Source organism: Zalophus californianus, chromosome 3 (genome assembly GCF_009762305.2).
Source record: "Zalophus californianus isolate mZalCal1 chromosome 3, mZalCal1.pri.v2, whole genome shotgun sequence".
NCBI classification, from domain to species: Eukaryota; Metazoa; Chordata; class Mammalia; order Carnivora; family Otariidae; genus Zalophus; species Zalophus californianus.
Window position 1 is genome coordinate 101,987,302 of NC_045597.1, and position 18,560 is coordinate 102,005,861.

At 38.7% G+C, this 18,560-nt stretch overlaps 1 protein-coding gene across 8 annotated transcripts in view; it reads right to left on the minus strand.

Moving 5' to 3' along the window:
* ZRANB3 (zinc finger RANBP2-type containing 3) overlaps positions 1 to 18,560 on the minus strand; it is a 295,604-nt gene that overhangs the window by 20,843 nt on the left and 256,201 nt on the right. For all 8 annotated transcript variants that reach the window (XM_027590261.1, XM_027590262.1, XM_027590263.1 and 5 more), the window contains 2 exons: positions 4,599 to 4,983; positions 1,182 to 1,379 (listed from right to left, as the gene is read on the minus strand). In XM_027590261.1, coding sequence (XP_027446062.1) covers positions 1,182 to 1,379; positions 4,599 to 4,983 — 583 coding nt within the window. The remainder of the gene's footprint in view (positions 1 to 1,181; positions 1,380 to 4,598; positions 4,984 to 18,560) is intronic.

Below are 18,560 nucleotides of genomic sequence, written 5' to 3' on the forward strand. Positions count from 1 at the left end.
TCATCAAGGGACCAATTTCCAATTAACAAACCAGAATTGCCCTGCCACAGATGAAGAGACTCATGGTCCATGAGTTGTTTGTTCTTGGTCTGATGTTTAGTCCAGTGAGCCACACGCTGTCCTACAACAAGGGCTTCCTCAGCACTTGGGGGATTGTCAGAGCAGAAGGAAGGACACCAGAGTTATGAGGGGAATGCCCCACCTGAGACTACACCGTCTACCTAAATACCGTTAAAATTAACACACCTAAAACAGGGTCCATTCCAAGACATTATTTGAGAAGACTTTGAGGCATTAGAGGGAAGGAAGGCTGAGGGAAAAAGAAAGGAGAATGCCCTGAGCTCAGAAATTCTTAAATGAACGTTTCATTTTAAAACTATGAATCTGACTCTGAATTATATGTGTTTAATAGCAACTGATTTAGAAGGAAAACGTCAACTGTCCCATCTCAACAGTTTTGGTGTTGTTATAATGAGAACATCAGTCTGTGGGTTACTATGGTCACTAACGGATTAACAAAGAAAATAACCCCAAAGTACTCACCAACTCTGGCCAGCCGGCCCATAACAATAGTGATGTGAGACATGTGGGCTGGTAAGCACCCACCATCACAGCCTGAAGTAATGAATGGAATCAACCAAAGAGTAAATAAATCCAAACACTACATGGTTGGCTCCAAGTGCAGTCATGATTCATATAGTCTTGAAATTATGTACCTTGAAAACGTTTTCTTAAAAAAAAAAAAAAAAACCCAAATCCTAAATTTAAAATAGGCGAATTAGTTGTAGCCATTTAAAAGAAATTCATGTGCAAATGATTAATGATCTGTTAAGTAGCTGTTAATAGTATGTCCATCTCACTGTTTTATCCAAAAGAACCTCCCAAATACCAAAACCACACCCTCATTCGTAGATGCGCCTGACCCGGATGAGGTTGGGCGAGCGGCCTGGGGGCAGCACAGGCAGAGCTACGTGTCAGTTCTGCTCTCTGTGTCATGTCTGAATGCCCACCGTTCTGCTCTTCCAGCCATCTGGTATTTCAGTGTGTGGTTCCAAATGTTTAGTACAAAAATGGTAATGCAAGGAACCTGGAATGGGGTAGTAGCAGCAAATCTATCAATAGTATTATCTATCTACGTGCATGGTTAGCATCTGGACACTGGAAGTGGAAACCAGACTTACCATCACCTGGCTGGGGTGTGAGTCCATCTTCTCTCTTGATTTCTGATATTTCTTCCTTGCTTTCAGCCAACGGGTTAGGTTCTGAGGGTGCAAGTACTCGTTTTTCAGAGTCAGAACTAGTCCAAACGTTTTTGGAAGTGTCTTTCTGAGGATCACCTTTCTCATTTTCATTTTTATCCTGGGTAGAGCTGAGGCTATCTAGTTGTAGAATTATGAAAATCAAACAAACAATTTACACACAAATTTAGGTAAAATCATTATTTACTCTAAGGTCAGTTTTATTTATTTTTTTAAAAAAGATTTTATTTATTTATTTGACAGACAGAGACACAGAGAGAGAGGGAACACAAGCAGGGGGAGGGTCAGGGAGAAGCAGGCTTCCTGCTGAGCAGGGAGCCCGATGTGGGGCTTGATCCCAGGACCCTGGGATCATGACTTGAGCCAAAGGCAGATGCTTAACAACTGAGCCACCCAGGTGCCCCTAAGGTCAGTTTTTAAAAAAGTCACAGCTAGGTTTTATAAAAAGAAACACGGTCAACAATGTTTGTTCATTCTCTGGAAAGACCTGTTGGGAGTCACTAAATGCCCCATGTGCAAACGATGGGGTGCTGGACAGGCAGTGAGGAATGAGACAGACAAATCCCCGCTTCCTAGAGTTTCCATTCTAAATGTCAGACAATCACCAAGGAAACAAAAAAAATCAGAGAAAGAGAATAAAGGCCAATGAATAAAGAAAAAGAGAAATAAAACAAGAGAATAAAACAAGGTTTTGTAATCGGGGGACAGTGGGGAGCAAATGTCGGCAGGGCAAAGCTCTGGGTCGAGTTCCATCTGAGCTGAGGGCTGTTCGGGAATCTAGGAGTCCCAGCCCGAGGGCCTGAATTCTCAAACCCGACTGTAAATGTAAACGGAAGCCATTGAGGGTTTTAGGTAAAGGAATGGAATCATCTGAGTTTTTAAAGGCTCACTCTGGTTGCTTGTATTGAAGGGCCACAGGGAGGCTAGCTGGGAGGCCACTGAGGTCTGGGAGAGAAAATGGTAACTTCTGGTAGGATGGTAGCAGCAAGGAAGATGTGGCCAGAATCAGGATAGACTTTGAAGTTATGCCAGCAGAACCTGACAAATCAAGTGTGGGAGAACAGAAAGGAATCAAGGATGCTGCCTGCATTTCTAGCATCATGGAGGGATGATGAGGGAAGAGATTTAGGTGTTAGGTATGGTGGTGGTGAATCAAGAACTCCACCTTGGGCCATGTTCACCTTGAGGTACCCATCACACGAGCAGGTGCAGATGAGGCAGAGGCATATGGACGAGCCGCAGTTCAAGCGGGAGACAGAAGTGTGGGCCTATGAGCTGTAAGATGGCAAGTATGAACTATATGGATATTAGCAACAAAGTGCAAGAGGGGTATCTGGCTAGCTCAGTAAAGCATACGACTCTACATCTTAGGGTCATGAGTTCAAGCCCCATGTGGGGCATAGAGATTACTTAAGAAAACAAAAAACAAAACAAAGCACAAGAGAAGGGTTATTTATTGACAAATATTAGTGTTCAGTATATACTATACCAAATTGTACTGAATGTCCTGGAGACTGCATTAGCAACCTTTATAGGACTGTAATTTCATAATATTGCTCCTTTAGTTTTTTTTTTTTTTTAAGATTTTATTTATTTGACAGAGAGAGAGAGAGAGAAAGCACAGGCATGGGGAGTGGCAGGGAGAGGGAGAGGGGGAAACAGGCTCCCCGCTGAGCAAGAAGCCCAATGAGGGGCTCGATCCCAGGACCCTGGGATCATGACCTGAGCTGAAGGCAGATGCTTAACTGACTGAGCCACCCAGGTGCCCCTCTCCTTTAGTTTTTTGGATTCTGTTTCCTCAAAGTGTTGTATGGCAAACACTGATTGAAAATTTTGGATGAATTAGAATTAATTCTGCTTTTCAGTACTTTTGAGGGTATATCCAAATTAGGGTGGGAAATCATTATGTCAAGTACAATAATATTAATCTAACAATTATAACCTTTTATACACAGTAGTATCACTGTTACTTATATGTATTTCTGTTTAGTCAGACTTTCATAGTCACAAAAGGAGTTTTATTTTTCTTCAGGTTGCTTGAGAGTTTGCTTATTAAATCAGGGGTCTAGAAACTTTTGCTGTTGCTCTTGGTGTCACAAAGAAAAATCAGAACTACAAACCCTATTAAACTATGATTTTCATTGCTAAATCACTCAACTTATACTTAATGTGAACTGGCATTATTCTGTAGTCATGAGATATTTTATTTTTATGGTCTAGAGTAGTTGGAAATTGAATGAGATAATGCAAATTGTGAGAGATATTATATGTAATAAGCTTGTGGTTCCAATTTAGTTCACAGACAACAGGTGTCCACATTACAAATATAACCACCCAGATGGCAGACTTGTCATTTTTGTAGGAACACCCAGAATTGAAAGAGGAAAGACTCAGCTACTGATTACATTTTCTTTCAGATTAAAACTAAGACATAGGAGAACAAGAAAGGCAGGAAGGAACTGCAGTAGCAGAGCCTTTATCTTAGCTGACTGTTACTGTCACTTCTCTAAAGAGTTCACATATGATGGAAAAGGAGATGTGTAACAATTATTACAACTGATAAAATAAAATGATTTCTTCCAGCTTCTAAAAACCGTCAAGTTGGCCTTTTGAGTTGCCATGAAAATGGTCTCTAAAACTGGAAACAAAAGAAATACTAATGATATTTTTTCTTAAGACAACCTCAGTATTAATTTCAAAAACAAAACATCAGAAAATGTAATACCATGCTATAAAAACATACTCTGAGGTATGTTTATAATTTCTACTTTTAAAATAGCATGTTTTGGAAAAGAATAAACTCATAAAACAGATACCAAATTGGCTCTTAAAGGACAATCTATAGAGGAATTTTTATGATTTGTCATGCAAGAAACAGGACACAATGTATATTTTACTAGGCAAAGAAGCTACCCTGGATTATTTTGCTATTTAAACAAAAATAATCTATAATTTCTTTAAAAACAAGTATTATCTACAGGAGAAAGAAAACAGCAGGTCTATGACTATAAGGCATATTTGCTGCCATAGCAACAGAGCTTCTATTCCTGCCCACTGAATTCACATCCTGCTGGCATTAATGAGAAGTGTCCATTTGTGCCAAATTAATGCCATGTCACAGACGCTCAGGGATATACATTCTTGACAGAACTGGGAGCTTTCCACATTCTACTGGGGGATAAATTCAGTCTTCACTATGTAAAGTTCTTACTCTAGCTTAAAAGCTAAAGTCAGTGTCGAGTCCCACTAACCCGTGCTAACAGCAGTTGCCTCTAAAAACACAGACTATGTGAAGACAACACCACCAGCCCCCTCCAGGGCCACACTCCATGTACTCACCAGCTCTGCCTGGAGAATTCTCACACATTTCACAACAAGGTAACACTGAGTTATTGATATAGGTGCAGAATACACACTGCCAGCCCTTTCCAGGAAGGACTGGGCTGGTTGCCTGGGCTAGAGCCAAGGTCTGCCTGAGCCGGGATGGTTTCTCCTCTGGGGCACTGCAGTGGTCATTGGTGGTGACTGACTTCACTCTTTTAGCTTCAGGTTCAACATTGCTTTCATACTCAATATGTCTTGTGGCTCTTTTTCCAGGGTCTGCTGGCACAACGGTATTTTTCTCTTGGAATATCCCTGATTCATCACAGGAGGTCACCAACTGTCTTTTCTTAGGTTTCGGTAAAAAGAATGATCGAATATCATGCTGTTTTTCTTTCTCAAACTAGGAAAAACAGTTATCAAATTAAGAAGCAATCTAATATGTTCTTCTTAAATGAAAGAGATTAACCAACTATTTTCAGTAACCATATTTCTTTATCTTTTGAATACCTTGTTGGAAATGAATTCAGTTACGCTATGACTCTTCATATATACATATATGCAGAATATCATTAACACATCTATATACTTCCTGTGTCTAACATTTTTTTTTTTAGCACTTACAGTATGCCAAGCACTTTACATATATTAACTCATTTAATCCTCATGCCAGTTCTGTGAGACAGGTACTAGTATTCTTCCTGTATTTTAGATGAGGACACTAACGCTTTAGAGATGTTAAGTAATGTGGCTACCAAATTTACGTAATAAAATTACACTTCATCAACTCTCTGCTCTAGGGGTATATCAGGGAAAGGAGAATGGTATATTTATATATTTCGAGTCAACCAAGAACCTACAAAAATGTTTTCATGCCCAAACCATAAATACAGTATTCATAAACAATGTCTTTCAGATTACAATGTTTTCTTGACTAGGGAGTATTTTTTCAAATAGCATTAAAGCTATTAATTAGAACGGCTTCTTTAACAGACACATCTTAATAATTATCTTGCTTTCAAGAAATTTATTTCCCTTTTCTAAGAAAATCTCCATCATTATCTCATGTTTTTTGTCTTCTTTTCAACGTGTAAATCTCAACCTCCTTATTAGAGAAAGTGGAATGCATATCTCCACAAGTGATTAGCTTGTGGAAGGAAGACAAAGGAGTCATTTTTAGAGAATTCCTGTTAGGGGTACCATAGTGGATACACATTGCATTTCCAAAGATAGTCACACCAGTTCTTATCCTATTTGACCTGCTTTTCTCCCAATACGACATGACATGCCTACATTTGGAGGTGGGGTCTGTGTTCCTCTCCCTTGAACCTGGGTGAATCTTTGTAACTGTCTCAATCAGTAGAATGCAGTGAAAATGACACTGTGTGACTTGTGAAGCTAGGTCGTTGAAGATTATGTGGCTTCCACTTGGTTGCTGGCATTCTGAATCTCTTTCTCTTTATGTCTTGGGTTGCTTGTCTTTGGAGCCTTGCCACCATGTTGTGGGGAAGCCCAGGTCACAGGGAGAAACCATGTGTGGATGTCTGAGTTGACAACTCCACGTAGGTCCCTAGGTTACAGACAGCATCAACTGCTAGACATGTGAGTGAATGAGCCTTGAGATGTTTCCAGATCTCAGACTTGGGGTCTTCCATCAAAGTCCCCATTCACTGTGGCGCAAAAACACATCATCTCCACTACACCCTGATTGAATTCCTCACCCCTAGAAATCATAAGAAATAATATATGACTATTATTGTCTGAAGACCCTAAATTTGGGGGTAATTTGTTATGCAGCAATAGATAACACTAACAGACACTATGGATAATGACAGCAAAATACCATATATTGTAAAGAAATATTTTACATAATACATCTACCTGCACTTCTTAGCAGTGAGGAAAAAAAAAAAAATCACGTGCCCCCCCCAAAATGTACAGCTTCTATTTTCTATGGCTGTTATTTACACAACTTCATGTACTATAAAAAGTTATCTGATTAGTTGTGCAAGTTACAGAATTTAGATAAAAATATAAAGAAGGAAATTATTAACCATGAGACAAGATTTTTAAAACAAGGCACAAGGGAAATCTAAGAAAAGGGTGAAGAGGGGTGCCTGGGTGGCTCAGATGGTTAAGCGTCTGCCTTCAGCTAAGTCATGATCCCAGGGTCCTGGGATCGAGTCCCATACTGGGCTCCCTGCTAGGCGGGGAGCCTGCTTCTCCCTCTGCCTCTGCCTCTCTCTCTCTCTCTCTCTCTGACTCTCATGAATAAATAAACATTAAAAAAAAAGGGTGAAGAAAAGCAGAGAGATTAGCAGACTAACAGTTTGGTGTTTAAAAAAGTAACAAAGCAAAAAAGATAGTTAAACATTTAAAGAAAATGTTCTATTCCATATAATAGGACAGCCGAGAGGGCTTTCAGGATTTTGAAAATACTAGCAAATGTTCGGCAAACATGAACAAATTCTATCAGCTATTTCTAGTTAAAGCATGACCTTCTGAGTCCTTCCATGTCTGGAAATGAACTGATTTTGTTTCTAACCCTTAGTCAGTAGTTTCATGGGGTGTACAATTCTTTTCAAGTCTTTAAAGACATTGCTCTGCTTCTTCCAACACCTGATGATGCTGACGATGTTCCTTCATAGGTTGCACTTTTCCTTTGTTTTAGAGGCTTTCAAGACCTCTTTATCACTGGTGCTCTGAAATTTCACAATAATCTGTCTTTCTATATCTGTGTCATTTATATCTATGCCTTATGCTCAGCACCCAGGATACCTTAATTTTGAATGGTACTCAGTAGCTTTAGCTCCTGGAAATTTCCATTATTCTTTGATAGCTTCTTCCCCTTTCTTTTCTTTTTTTTTCTGGAATTACTGTTAGCAGAACGTTGGAACTAGACATAATGTCTTACCTTTTATTGTCACATTTTCCTTTTTTTCTTTTTACTCTCTAAATTCTTAGTTTTTCTCTCATTTATCTTGCAACCCTGACTACAGAATTTTTTATTTTGACAGCTGTGTTTTTTTTTTAAAGATTGTATTTATTTATTTTAGAGAGAGAGAGCACAGAGGGAGAGTGAGAGGGAGAAGCAGACTCCCCGCTGAGCAGGGAGCCCGATGTGGGGCTTGTTCCCAGGACCCTGGGATCAGGACCTGAGTTGAAGGCAGACGTTTAACCAACTGAGCCACCCAGGCGCCCCTTTACAGCCATATTTTTAACATCTAAAAGTTCCTTTTTGTTTCCTGTTCCTTTTTCATAGTAGTCTGATTTTATTTATATTTGCAATATCATCTTAAATGTGAGGCTACTAATTTGAGTTTTTAAAATGTTATCTTTAGGGTTAATTTTTCTATTAGCTTATTTTTGCTCCCTTTTTTCATGCTACAGATTTCCTCCCCAAATAGCCAATGACCTTATTTGTCCCTGCATGCATATGAATGAAAGAATAGAAGGGTAGCCTGGGAATGTGGGACACATGGGGCTTATCACCATGAAGTTCTAAAAGAACATACTGGGTGTTGTACACAACTAATGAATCATTGAACACTACATTAAAAACTAAAGATGTACTATATGTTGGCTAATTGAACTTAATAAAAAATAAAAACATGGCACCTGGGTAGCTTGGTCGGTTAAGCATCTGCCTTCAGCTCAGGTCATGATCCCAGGGTCCTGGGATCGAGCCCCGCATCGGGCTCCCTGCTCCACGGAGGGCCTGATTCTCTCTCTCCCTCTGCCTGCTGCTCTGCCTACTTGTGCTCTCTCACTATCTCTGTCAAATAAATAAATAAAATCTTTAAAAAATAAATAAAAACATAAAAAATAAAAGGATGTAATGATTGACTGCAAGGGGTGAGGTAGATGGAGGGGCCCAGAGTGATCTCAAACTCCTACATTTCTGACTTGTAACACTGTAGGAATGATGTTTTCCTGTAATAGGGAATATAGGAAAATAACTGGGCTCATAAAAAGACAAAAAGAGGATAAGGAAATAAGTTCACTCTTAGACACGTGGGAAGACTGATGGGTACCAGGGTGGAGAGTTCCAGGAAGCAGATCTGGAGTTCAAGAGAAAGAAACACCTAGATTCACACATCTGGGAACCACTAACAGAGAGAGGTGGTTAAAGGTATAGGACTTGATGTCATGATACATGGAGGGAGAGGGTAGTGAGAAAAGGTCAAAGTCAAGGACAGAAAGCATAGAAACAGCGTTAAGGGTGGAACGAGGAAGAGATATTAAGCAAAGAAACACACAAGCAATAGTAAGAAAGGGAAAAAAATCAGGAGAGTGGTAGCTTTATTGGATATGTGTGTGTGTTTTGGTTTTCCACTCATATTAGGTGCTCATTGGGCACTTTAAAACAGAAAAACCCATGTCCTTCAGTTCTGGGAAATTTTCATATATTATGTTTTCTTCCTCTGTTTTCTCTGTCTTCTCTTTCTGGAGTTCCTATTAAGAAAAAGCTTCTGGATTGATCATTTGATTTTCTTCAACTTTTCTCATACTTTCTGATCGCTATTTGTTCTTCTTTCTTGGTGAGTTCATTACTTCTGTCCCATCCTTGTTGAATTACTATTTTCTGATATGACAGGTCCAATTCCTATGAGCTTCACTTGTCTGATTTCCTCTCCTTGTTCTGTTTCATGGGCACAGTATTTTCTTTCACTTCTTTATGGACATTAGTAATAGTTTTGGTGTTTCCTTTTAACATCTTCTCCATTGTCTCTGCTTCTTCTGATCCCTTTCTTGGCTTACATGCTTGTTTTAGTCTCTGCTTTTCCAGCGAAAGGCTTTCCTCCAGGCCTCGCAGCCTTTACTGTCCATTCATATTTAAGAATGAGACTTAATAAGCATTAAGAGTAAAATGCAATGGCAAGTTTCATGTGGGGGACTTCACTGAGGTGACCAGTGACTGTCAGAGAAACCCTGTCAGTGTCCCTAGGCTTTTCGTGGTCTGGTCTGGTTCTCCAGAAAGGAGTCCTTCAGTCTCCTTCCTGAAGGGTACAATGCTGGCTACCAGTAATCTGGGAGCTGATTAGGAGAAGGGTGCTAAGGATTCTATCATTAATTAAGGAGTTTTGCACATAATATGCTTGTTTTCAATTTACTGCCTTCCCCCTCTCTCAAGTGGCTCTCTTCCTAGATACGTTTTGAAATACATTTTTTAAAGAATGTATACACCTGACATGGGTCTTGAACTCCCAATCCTGTGACTAAGAGTTGCACGCTCCACTGACTGAGCCAGCTAGGCATCACTGAAACATATTTTTTAAAAGGAGAAAATAAAACAGTTAAATAAATAAAATATAAAAAATAGGAAACATAAAACACAAAAAATAAAATGAATAAAATATATAATAACAGGCCACTCTCTCATGAAATAATGTTTAGATAGTATCAGAATCTTTTGTCCCATTCTACCTTGTAAGGAATTTATTTCTGTAAAAACAGTTTAATCTATCTTCCCACCAAAAAAAAAAAATAGTTTTAGATTTGTTTATAAGAAAGCAACCCTCCCAACAACACAAAAACCTAAGAAATCTTTAAAAAAAAAAAGTATTCTCAGGGCCTTAAAACATCAGCTCTCAGGGCCTTAAAACATCAGCAACAACACAAAAACCTAAGAAATCTTTAAAAAAAAAAAGTATTCTCAGGGCCTTAAAACATCAGCCCTTTTAAGCTGATGTTTTAAGGCCCTGAGATTCTCAGAATCTCTCTGATTCAAGAGAACAGTTGATCTCTTTAATTAAGATATTTAATTAAGGGCGCCCGGGTGGCTCAGTTGGTTAAGCGACTGCCTTCGGCTCGGGTCATGATCCTGGAGTCCCTGGATCGAGTCTCGCATCGAGTCCCGCATTGGGTTTCTTGCTCAGCAGGGAGTCTGCTTCTCCCTCTGACCCTCCCCCCTCTCATGTGCTCTCTCTCTCTCTCTCATTCTGTCTCAAATAAATAAATAAAATCTTTAAAAAAAGATATTTAATTAAGCTGTTTTTAAATGAACATCTTTCACTATTTAAATAATGACTAATTTTGGAAATTAACATTTGAGAAATTCTCGTTACATGCCAGAGGCAAGTCACAGTTAAGGTTAGCAGTGACTGACAGTAATCGGAAATTGATGGCTACCTCTGCCGCTTTGAGGGCTAACTTATCATACTTGAGAGTAATCAGTATAGGTGTTATTTTGAAACATCAGCTGCTTGGGTTATAATAAATTGAGACTTGAGTGCGTAAAACCCAGAAAAGGAGTGTGTGGGTGTAAAGGGAATCATTTTACATAATTTTGGGAACCAAAGGATCCTCTTAGAGTATAATTTTAGAAAAAAGAGAGGGCAAGATTAATTAGTAGCAATGACTTTAGTTAATGTTATGATGGCTACACTGGACAATGGTGAATGTGGCTATAGGTAGTGAACTTAGCAACGTGGCCATGGGGCTGCCAGAAGCTGTAAGGCCCAACAGAAATGAAGGCTTCCTCTGGGGTAATCAATTACAAGCCTGATATACATTAATAGTTATGTTTTCTGAGTGTAGCCTCTGAACAATCAGGCAAGAGGGTGGTTGATGAGGTTTCTTTGCTACTTGGCAGCTAGGGAGTGATAGAAACACATGTGGAAAAATCTCTATGACACATCCTAACGATAATCATACATGTTGGCTGGGAACAGATAAAGGCTGCAGGTTTACTGAATAGGCGTTCTTAGCGTGGGACCCGTGGGCCTTTCACAAGACCTAGGATGGCCCGCCTGTGAGCCTGAGAAACCCCTGAAATGGGCTATAAAATGTCTGTATTCTATGTACATTTTTGGAGAGCTTTACCCTCTCCATGGTCTCAGAGGGATTCAGGACCAACAAAGGTTAAGAGCCACTGGACTAGAATAAAATATCTGAATACGCGCCTGTGGTTGGAGGAGCTCCGTTTCTTGCCTTCACTGTCTATAAGTAAAGACAGAGTGAAAGTTCCTATGTGAGTGTACATATGGGTGGTGAATGAACTCTTTTTAAGGAGATACAAAGAAATAAATTCCCCTACATACTTAATGAGAATCCCTCTAGCTGTTCTCAAATAATAATTTAAAAAAACGGAGTAATATCAAAACAGAATACTTGTGTGCAGGCATGAAACACGCTCACTTGGCTCATCTGTCACGGTAACTGGACTCTGAACAGCTTTTCAGGAGAGAGCAAACGACATGGGAGTGCCCACATGGCCAGAGAGAAGGAAGCTACTGATGAGGTGAGCGGAGGAGAGTACAGGAACCGTGAGGGCTGAGAGAGCAGACAATTCTGTGCTGACAGGACTCACAGCTGTAATGTCAGGCCGGTCAACTCAAAACAAAACACACTATCTTTGATGTTTGGAGACAGGGACACATGCCCATCAGCTCCTCATGAAGATTACAGCAGGTTCCTGGGATATGTCTGATTAATGAAAGAAGGTAGTGATCTTTAACAAGATTTGTAGACACAGATACTAAACATGAATGCAAAACTTCTGTATCTGTGAGATGCTTCTAATTACTTCTCTTTTGTCCTTTTTAAAATTAATCTTTTATAAAGTGAATGTGGACACTGATTAAAGTATCCGAGAAAAAGGCAGTAGGAAATAACCGTAAACAAAATGCTTCCTAAATAAACATGTTTTCTAAAAATATTCGGTATATTAATAAGACTCCCTATAGGAGCAAGCTTTATTGGTCTTACCAGAATAGACCAGAATCCTCAAGTTATAATAGCCACATTGATAGTTAAATACTCACTACCCACCCTGTTCTGGCAGGTCTGTATTAGGAAAATTACCAGCCTTATTAATGTTATCAGCATTTCTCAGTGGTAAAGATAAACAGGAACACAGGAAGACAAAATATTTTTTATGGCCTAGGAAAGCTTTGTTACTTAAATAGCACAATTAAGCTAAAAAGGTTTTTTTTTTATCTTTTGTGACTACATTCTTGCATTTAGAAGAGATTTACTAGCAAATTATTGACAAATATCCTAACTCATCATGACTGTCCTTGTAAAGAAAGAACTATATTAAGTGACCCCTTTAATACGTGATAAGTAAAGAACTTAAATGTAGGTGTTTGTAAGTAGGAGGAATGATCTAAGCTTATAGTAATTTTTATCACAAGGCTTTGGGAAAAATATAGTTAAGTCAACATGCCCATGTCATAAGATGTGGAAAATAGAAGATACTCCTCTCTTTGGTTATATAGCTGACACTCAGTTATTGTGTTCCTGACTTTTGTTCAATATTGCTTTTGAAAAACAAAAGAAAAAATCCTGCTTTCAGTGAGAATTGCTGGGAATAAAAACTACAAAATGCTCAAGGTAGCAAAATGTGTGTTTTTATTTGAAAGGTTCAGGGACCTAATATAGTTGCTCTGTTTTGCACCATGGTAAACTCCTGCTCTTTAGAGATGAATTTCTTGGCCATGATGACAGGATTAAAAGTCAGTCAGTTATGAGAACTGAAGGAGAGGAAAAGGAAATCTCGTAAAACTCATAAAAAACAAGAAAGCACTTCAAAGCCTGGTGCTATTCCCGCGCAGCTCATACCACCACCAAAAGCACCCATGTCGGGTCTCATAGACTTTGATCAAAGGGCAGCTCTGGTAGGAATCATTACTGTCTCATGTCATCCGTCTCCAGTTCTTAAAAGAATTAACAAAACCGCTCTGATACAAATGGGTGACTGATCCTGAACGGCAGACGAATGATGCCCAGAAGTGGAACTAAAGAGCCTTCACTAACATTTGTAAACAAGCCAGAGGATACAGAAAGACAAAAATACCGTTTTAATCATCTAAGTAAAAAAATGAATTTCAGTTCTCCTAAAAGGGGACTTTTTCAGATTTTGTAAAACGGTCCATTCTCATGTAGTTAAATAAAATTTTGACAGTGATCCTCTCTTAGGCACAATATATTTTCCTCTGTGGGCATAAAGAAAACAAAGCAAACAATATAAAACAACACTGGTTTAAAAAAAAAAGGTGGAAAAAAGGAAAATGTTTTAATTTATCTTTAAAGATGACATCAAAAGCAGTGCAAGCAAATGTCTTTGGGAAGGGCCATCTCTTCCAATAAGGATAATTAGAATGTACAGCAAAACTCTGTATAACACACAGGTCACTAGAATGTGACTTGGAAGAATGTGACTGGAATATCACCTACTCACATGCCTCTGGTTATGGCATCTCCCCTCTCCTCCTCCTGCACAGGCCGCTATTAGACAGAATTCCTCCCAGGCCCCACTATGTTGATCCTACCTCTGCAATGTCTGGAATTTTTCTGTTCCTATTACCACTACTACTGTTAGAGCTCAGGGTGGCAATAAATTCCATCTGGGAATGCCTGACAAAGCAGCCTTCTATATTGTCATAGCCCTAAGAATAAAAACGAACTCACTTTATTAAGAGACCTGTACGTGTCTAATATTACAAGTAAAATTTTGGTAAAAGGTGTATTACAGAAACCAGCTAAAACCCAAGGTCATAATGAGACTTCCTACTCCTCAGCCCGAATCTAGACAGTAGGGCCTGCCAGGGAGACACAAGTGCAAGACAGATATGCCTCTGGGGGAGCTCAGTAACTTATTAGTCCTCAAGTATGGCCCAGCCAAGTTCTCAGGCTCTGAAAAATCATCTCTCAGGGATAGGGGGAGAAAACCCTGAGACAGAGTAGAGACAGAATATCTCTTTACCATAGGTTAAAATGAGATGGGAGGGATGGCAGACATAATCCCCTCCCCAAATACCACTGCCTCCAAGAACCTCTGTCCCTTCTTCCCATTCATTTCCCACATTGCTACTAGGATCATCTTTTGAAAACAGAAATCTGATCATGTCCTTCATCCGCTTAAAAGCCTCTGATGACTGACACTACACTATTTTCACGATAAATCCAACTTCTTGGCATTACACGTGTGGCCTCCTCTCCATCTGATCGGGGCCAAAGTTTTGGGGTTCTTCCCATTTGAACTATGTCTTGTGTGCCCTATGCTCATACATGCACATGGAATTCCCATTCCCAGAACAAGTGATAACTGCTCTTATCACTGTGCTTTGAGGCATGCTTTTGGCGTTCCAGAGGGCTGGCTGAACTAGCACCCACTCCCTTTGAACTCATCCTTCATAATCCAGCTCGGGTGTTTCCAAAGGGCAACTTTCCCCCAAGCCCACATAGTTTATTTGTTCTGTCCTGTAAACCAGAGCCTGGTTTACATATCTCTATTTTGACATGCATTGTATCTCATTAAAATGATTTAATTACGGGTGCCTGGGTGGCTCAGTTGGTTAAGCGACTGCCTTCGGCTCAGGTCATGATCCTGGAGTCCCGGGATCGAGTCCCACATCGGGCTCCCTGCTCAGCAGGGAGTCTGCTTCTCCCTCTGACCCTCTTCCCTCTCGTGCTCTCTATCTCTCAGTCTCTCTCAAATAAATAAATAAAATCTTTAAAAAAAAAAATAAAATAAAATGATTTAATTACAGTCGTCTCTTCCAATTAAAGAGTAAGTTGCAAAGGAATGTTAGCTGTTTTATCTTTGCACCTAGCATATAGTCTTTTAAAATTAATTGCTTTATTGAGATACAATCTATTTATATACCACAAAATTCACTCTTTTAAAGTGTCTAATTCAGTGATTTTTAGTGTATTCAGAATTATGCAACCATCACCACTGTTTAATTGTAAAACATTTTCATCACCTTCAAAAAGAAACCCCATACCAGTTAAGCAGTCACTCCCCATCTCTCCCTCCTCCAAACCTCTTATAGCCAATAATCTACCTCATTTCCCAATGGATTTGCCTATTTTAGCCAATTCATATAAATGGAACCAGACAATATGTGGCCTTTTATGTCTGGCTTATTTAACTTAGCATAAGGTTTTCAGGATTCCTCTATGTTGTAGCATGTGTCAGAACTTCATTCCTTTTTATGGCTAAATAATATTCTGATGTGTGACTATACCACATTTGGTTTATCCGGATATTCATCAACTGATGGATGTTTGGACTGTGACGTTAATGCACAAGTTTTTATGTGGACATATATTTTGAATTCCCTTGAAAGTGAATCTGCTGGATCATATGGTAATTCTATGTTTAACATTGTAAGGAACCACCAGACTGTTTTTCAAATGGCTGTATCATTTTATATGCCTATAGCAATGTATGAGTGTTCCAATTTTGCTATATCTTTGCCAATACATGTTGTCTTTTTTAATTTTAGACATCCTAGTAGGTGTGAAGTGGAATCTAATTGTGGTTTTAATATAACCTTAATATATGTTTATGTAATGGATGATCTTTAAATGCTCTATACATAATACACATCACATAACTAATACACATCGCATCACTCTGACTAAATCAAATTGAAGTGTTTCAATGTTCTATTCATTCCACAGATAACTGAGGGCCCTCAGTGTGCTAACTCTAATGCATCTGGTATAGTCTGGCAAGGTCATGAAGGCAGACTGTGGAAAAGAAAGGCCTGAGTTCAATCCCAGCTCTGCCACTTATTGGCTGCATGACCTTAGGTAGATCATTTAACCTTTCTGAGCTTTCGTGGGTCCTGGTAATAGTATCTGCCTCTTGGTGTAGCTATGAAGGTTAAATAAAATTATGTGTTTTAAGGGCTTAGCACAGTGGCTGCATGGAATAGGCACTCAATACATGTTAATTATTACTGCTGAGTGAATTATTACTGAGTGAATTGAAGTAATAAAGACAAATAAAGACAAATGCCTAATAACAGCACTATGGGATGTAAGCCATGACAGAGATATTTATATGTTTCTGTCCATGACAATGAGGTTACCCTCTTGTTCTTATTATTAGGCTATTATGCAGACTAATCATACAATGTTTACAGAGTGGTTTGAATTCTAAAATATATATAAATAAATATTCTAATTTAAGATGTGTTTGTGTCAAGAAACCAGTATATTCACATATTCAAAAACAAGAGATTTTGGGTAAGAAAAATTTAGACTTTATGAATGCCACAGCTCCTATGGTCAACTTTATTTTGCTGTTACCATTTTTTCAACTAGACACTATGTGGAAAACAAGGTTATTTTTAATTTGCATGAGATAATTTCTTATTGCCCTCCTTAGCCCACAATAAAACAAACATTTCATACAATGTTGGTATTTAATAAAAAATGCAAGGTTTGTTTTTGAATTTTGAGGACATATTTTTAAATTTCATAATTGTGCTAAAGAAACTTCCTTCCCAACTATACACAATATTTTTTGCAGTAAACCAGCAACCATCCTACATATTATTAATGCAAGTATGAGTGTTTAAAATACAAATCTGCTTTGGGTTAAGGATGTTTGAGGCTTTGAGGACAGCAGACCAGGGGACTTGAGGATGGGTATGCTAGAGAAAAGACAGTGGTGTGAGCCAGGTCAAAGATGCAAGTACTAAGGCAGGGTAAGAAAGGTAGGCAACCAGTTAGAGTCTAATGAGGAGAAAGTAAAACTGTGAGACATTGAATTATGAGCCCACAAAATGAAAATAACTGGTAAGGTAAAACACAGATCTCAAAATCAGAGACTGAATTTGGGATCTGGAGACCTATTCCAAAATGGAAAGAGAACTACTGTTTGAAATAACAAAATGGAAGCAGCTCTGGCCTCCTGAGACTTGAAGAGAAACCAAGCAGAAAGACCTGCCCTAGGCAGGAGTTGGACTTGTTACCCATACTAAATTAGAGTTCCTTCTTTTGCTCACCTATGAATCACTAATGTACCAAGTTTCTCTTTGGATACTTTATGGTGTACATAAAATAGATGAAAGGGACCTCAGAAGTCATCCAGTGATCTAGGGACTCAAATGGCTGGATTATGATGTTACTGTTTATCCATGAAGGGCCAAAAGAGAAAAGGGCTCTGTAGAGGTTAAGAGAAGGGCCCAATCCCACAGCTATTGCTAAAGAAAGTGATACCCCTCAGATGGAGCATAAATGAAAATCACAGAGAGGGGAAGCCTTCCTATTGGAATACTCCACTCCCAATGCAGGGCTCGATCCCAGGACCCTGGGCCCTGGGCCCATGATCTGAGCCAAAGGCAGACGCTTAATGACTGAACCACCCAGGCACCCCCCAAAAAGTTGTTTTCTTGAAAAAGTATACAAAATTGACAAACCTCTAGCTAGACTCAAGAAAAAGAGAGGGCTCACACAAAATTGGAAATGAGAGGAGAAGTCATAACTGTTACCAGAGAAATACAAATGATCAAAAGAGACTATTATGAATAATTATAGGCCAACAACTTGTACAACCTAAAAGAAGTGGATAAATTCCTAGAAACATACAATCTTCTAAGATTGAACCATGAAGAAATAGAAAATCTGAGTAGACATACGACTAATAATGAATTGATTGAATCAGAAATTATAAAATTCCCAACAAACTAAAGTCCAGGAAGAGATAGCTTCACTGGTGAATTCTACCAAACATTTAAGGAGATTTAATAACATACTTGTCAAACTCTTCCAAAAACTAAAGAGAAGGAAATGCTCCCAAATTCATTTTATGAGGCCAGCATTACCCTGATACTAAAACCAGACAAGTACACCACAGAAAAAGAAAATTACAGGCCAATATCCCTAAAGATCATAGATGCAAAAATCCTCATTAAGATATTAGCAAAGAGAATTCAATAATACATTAAAAGGATGATACATCATGATCAAGTAGGATTTATTCCAGGGATGCAGGAATGGTTCAATACCCACAAATTAATAACTATGCTACATTAACAAACCAAATGATAAAAATAATCTCAATAAATGTAGAAAAAAGCATTGGACAAAATCTAATATTCATTTATGATAAAATCTCTCAAAAAGGGAAATTACCTCAATTTAATAAAGGCCATATATGAAAAACCCACAGTTAACATCATACTCAGTGGGGAAAAGTTGAAAAAGTTCTTCCTCTTCAGAGTAGGAACAAGACAA